General features: G+C 44.1%; 1 protein-coding gene across 1 annotated transcript; it reads left to right on the top strand.

Annotated features, from left to right (window-relative positions):
* The first annotated feature begins 1,887 nt into the window (after positions 1-1,887).
* On the top strand, positions 1,888-4,056 carry LOC106405618. Its single transcript, XM_048767791.1, has 4 exons — positions 1,888-2,028; positions 2,123-2,442; positions 2,757-2,838; positions 2,922-4,056. Exons 1-4 carry the CDS (start codon positions 1,888-1,890, stop codon positions 3,297-3,299), a joined length of 921 nt encoding a protein of 306 aa, XP_048623748.1. The 3' UTR covers positions 3,300-4,056.
* Positions 4,057-4,814: the final 758 nt, after the last annotated feature.

Below are 4,814 nucleotides of genomic sequence, written 5' to 3'. Positions count from 1 at the left end.
CCTTTTTGCAGAGAACCCAATAAGATTCTCACTGAGAGAGTTTGCCATTGTAACCGGCCTACTGTGTGGAAAATACCCTAGCCCACCGTCGAAAGCCACGAAGAAACTCATATCTGAACAGCCGTACTACAACGTTCTCTTTGGCATGCTTAAGGAAGTAAATGTATCATCTGTCATCCGGATGCTCAAGCGCAAGACGGTCACCTCACAAGAGACTAGAATTAAGTACGCCCTTCTCGCAATGCTTGCCTATGTGATTCTTCCAACCACTCACATCGCAAAAATATCAGTTGAGCAAGCCGAGAAGATTAAAGACCTTGATGAGTTCTTCTCTTACCCGTGGGGCCGCTTATCCTTTGAGATGCTGATTAGCAGTATAAAGGAAAAAGACGAGCTAAATCTTACGCAAAGCACCATCGCTCTCCCGGGCTACGTTCAGTCCCTTCAGATGGTGATGACCAGAGCTGTTCCCGCGCTCACTGAAATCGTCAGTCAAGACTCTGCATCAGAGGTTGCTGGAGACGTAGATGCTTACTTTTCTCAAACCCCCCCTAGGAACGGTATTAGGCCAGCACACTCAAGGACGTTGGACACAGCTAAAAATGTATGTTACTCACCCCAACCACACCATTTTTTTTGTTCATTAATTTCATCCCCTATTATGCACACATCACGCTCAATAGCCGTACATTAGTATCAGATTATAGAAATGCTAAACGTAGCCCATGTAGCAGTATAATCTTCGAATTGGCCATACATTCTAGAGGAAATTAACCGTTTATACATGTTATTGTAAATAATATCCGGCTAACATATATTCTAGTCACAAATATCCGGTTAACATATATCATAGTCACAAATATCCGGTTAACATATATTCTACTCACTTGTATATACACAAACTCGTATCTAACATAAACCTTTTCCCCCACAGGTGCGCGTGACTCATATCATCCCACAAGACACAAACCTGGAGGTTGACGAGGCGGAACTATGCTTCTCCGACGAGGAAGATGATACAAGAGTAGATTCAATGGCCAGACTAATCAAAGATGGGTCGCGTTTTTCAAACCAATTATTCAAAGGCGGAGCTACCAAAGCCGATCTAGAGCTCATGCGCGAGAAGGCATATGAGGCAGCCGGGGGAAGGAAGAAGCGAAAGAGGAAAATTCCAAGGCAAACGCCCAACAACTCTGACGCTGTTCATGCTCCTCCAATCGACCAAGGCATATCAAAAGCTGACATTGGCAGGGTTGAAGGCAAGGTTGATGACCTTCGTGAATCATTCAATCAGTTCCAAGAGGTAATCAAGAAGCATATTTCAGACAACTCCGCTCACCTGCTCGCCTTTTAGAACAGCTATCAGAAGATACTAGACTCAGTAGGAACTTTTCAGTCTCAGTCAATCCTCCAAACACGCGTTCGAACTCCAACTGACAACCAGACGCTTGATGCCTCAAAGGATCGCCCTACAACGACTCCCACTCAGACCAGCAGAGAAGGCATCGATACAGACATCATAAGCTCTGTGATAGCCAATGTCCAGAAGACCTACGGGGACAAGGTATACGCGCTGCCTAAATGCCCCCCCCCCCCATAACATTTTGTACTGCTAAGCACTCTCACTGATAACCCTTTTGTTGCAGGGTCCATCTTTACCAGCCTCCACCCCACATACAGACAATGTGAGCGACAGCGGGGCGGGGGCGATTCTATACCTATCGACAAGGAAAATCCCACCCTACCATGCCAAACCAACAATGACCAAGACCCACCTGACAATTCACGTGTTGCGACAAGTGTCAAGAAGACTACTGTTGACAGGGTATGACCAAGTCTCAAAGCCATTTATATGTTGTATGGATAGAACGCAACTCACTCACAATTATGTCGTTGCAGGGACCACATATGCCAGACGTGGGTGATCTCATAAACTCTGATATTATCGACAAGGACATGGACAACAACCAGCAAACCCTGTCAGGCAACGCACACGGTGATTCAAACCTACAAGAAGATCTCTCATCTGTAAGTACTGTTTATCCACCAACCAGTTTATAAACAAGAATTCTGTTCCATACAGTCCACACAAACTAATGACGTTTTGATGTTCCCCGTACAGCCATCCTTTTCTCTGGGACTGACGCAGGAAGAAGAGCAGCGAGAGGAAGACCAAATTCCAGAGCCTACCGTTAGAGAGGACACGGAAGTAGTCGACAAGCCACCGAGCAGTCCACCAGATATCCAAGCCAACGTCCCGGCGCCCACTAGGAAAAGCAATCGCCTCAAGACAATCTCAAAACTGATTGTAGGTGTATATGAGTGCGACAAAGGCACACTAAATCGTTTCAGCGAAGCATACCCTGGCGCACTGAACAATGATGCGTCCATAGACTATCATACCAAGTTCAGCAAGCTTTCTGATATCTTGAAGAAAACTAAGTAAGCACCATATTCTTCTTTATCTTCTACCTACTGCCTTCACCACACTCTCCCACCCACTCCACCCAGTTAGCCGTATATATAATTGTTAGCTGTCAAAACGCACATGTTAGGTAATGCTTTAGCCGGCTAACACATTTTTACTCTAATTGTTAGCTGTCCAACCGCACATGGTAGATAATGCATTAGCCGGCTAACACATTTTTTACTATAATTGTTAACTGTCTAAACGCTCATGTTTGGTAACGCGTTAGCCGGCTAACACATTTTACTCTGACTAAAGCAGAATCTTATACATTTGTTCATGTTTTCAGGTCCATTACAATAGGTGGCATATCTGTATCTGCGAAAGACCTTATTGAAATTGACCAGAGGACCAAATCACTATCGCCCAAGGTATGTGTTCCATCATTTTGTATATTTTCCATTAAGTAAATGTCGTTTAAGCAAGCCTTATGTCTTTGTTGTCTTTTTGGTAGATGTTTGATGTATTGATGCACCACACCCGGATAATGATGATGCCTCAATCAAACTCCAGTCAAAGTTATTTGTTCCTCGACACCAAATTTGTCTCTATCCTCTCCAAGAACCACCCAAGGTTCAAGAAATCTTCTCAGAAAGAGGATTTTGTCTTCACTCCGAACCTTGTGGAAATACTAGACCGATCTGAATCACAGACAGGAGAGGTAGAGCGCATCTACTTCCCTTTCAACCTCGACCAGGCACATTGGATCGGCCTATGCTTTGACCGCAACACCTGGAGGCTGCTTGTTCTCGATTGCAACACATCCTACAAAGTGATTCTCTCATGGCAAATGAACTCGCACCAACAGCCCAGATGCTCCCTTACCTATTGATGCAAGCTTGCCGCAAGCTGGATCCCGAGAGCCTTAATGCATTGACCGTGGAGAGGGCCAAACAGATCCCACAAAACCGTAAACACGCAGACTCTGGTGTCACAGCAGCACTGCTCATGCAAGCTCACGCGGCCGGGGGCATAGAGGCATGCAGACACCTGTCTGCGGACGTGCTGAAACAAGAGGCAAAAAGGCTGGCTGTTATGATTTTCGAGGTAAACGCAGGTCCAATCTGAGTAGCCGGCTACTGGCCCTCTTATCCCAGTTTACTGTCTGTTTAATTATCGTTCCATGTGATATATTTCTGTTTTGAAACTCAGCTACCTTTTGTTCCAGTCATCTCTTTTTTATTTGCTGCCAAGCAAATAGAGATGCATCTATATAACGACATTCGGCATTCCAAATTGTTATCTATAAGTAAAAGAGTCGTAACAAAAGGTTAATCTGATATTACCAACATGTAGCATTAGACCGGCTTTTGCAAAGCCGGTTTAGTTAGAGGCCAATTTGAACGTCGGTTTTGGTTCGCACATTCATATTTTGGTTAAATGTCAGTTTTGATATATAATAGATAATCACGCCTCAGTCTTATCGAACTTTATCTAGCCGCCTCACGTTTCACAAACAAATCTATCAAGATATGAAAGCATCAGGTTCCTCATCATCAACCCCTCGCGGGCGCAATAGCCTAGAATTCTGCTTCTGTTGCATCCCAGCATCCTTCACCAAGTCCTGGACAGACAAAAACCTAGGCAGGTTGTTTTATGGATGCTCTCGATACCAGGTTAGTCGATTTCCAATAAAGTATGACCCTATGGTCTTTCCAGATCCGTCTAACTTGATTGTTTGTTTGTCCGTAAATTATGTCAGGAACAAGTATGCGGCTTTTTTGAATGGCACGATGAAGGAGAAGTCACGGGATGGCCAAAGAGGTCACTTATTGAAGCACGCGACGAAATTAGGCAGAAGAGTATGGAGATTAAGAGGCTAATGAACACTGTAGACATGTTACGGGCAGAGCTTCAGGGGGAAAGTCTCGACGGAGTTCATCAGAAAAGGGATTACGTTGACCAAATTCAGCAGGAGGCATCGGTCGTCGCACCACATCACAGTTGGAAGGATTTCTTGTTTGGTTGCTTTCGGCCGTATTAGCATCATGAAGTACTAGGGGGGGGGGGGGGTCAACCCCCAGATGTTTCAATTATCTGTTGTCAAATTACGGCTAATCTCGTCCCATTCTACGTTTTAACCGGCTAATCTTCTAAATATCTCGATAGAATCAATGTTGTTTCTACCCTTTTTTGGTATATCCACTTTTTGAATGTTGTCCTAATTTTTATCTTATTAAAGCTAATTGTTTATCTAACCGGTTAATCGTATTAATCTCTCGATGCAATTCATGTTGTTTCCACTCTTCATCTTATTAAAGCTTTAGTAACCGTCTAAGTTTACTCTCATGTACTTTTAACCGGATAAAGTAACATACCAGAAACAACCGTTTAAGCCTAGATGACC

Source organism: Brassica napus, chromosome C9, assembly GCF_020379485.1.
Source record: "Brassica napus cultivar Da-Ae chromosome C9, Da-Ae, whole genome shotgun sequence".
NCBI lineage: Eukaryota > Viridiplantae > Streptophyta > Magnoliopsida > Brassicales > Brassicaceae > Brassica > Brassica napus.
The sequence above is the reverse complement of the archived record's forward strand: the minus strand, read 5'-3'. Positions and strand labels throughout refer to the sequence as shown.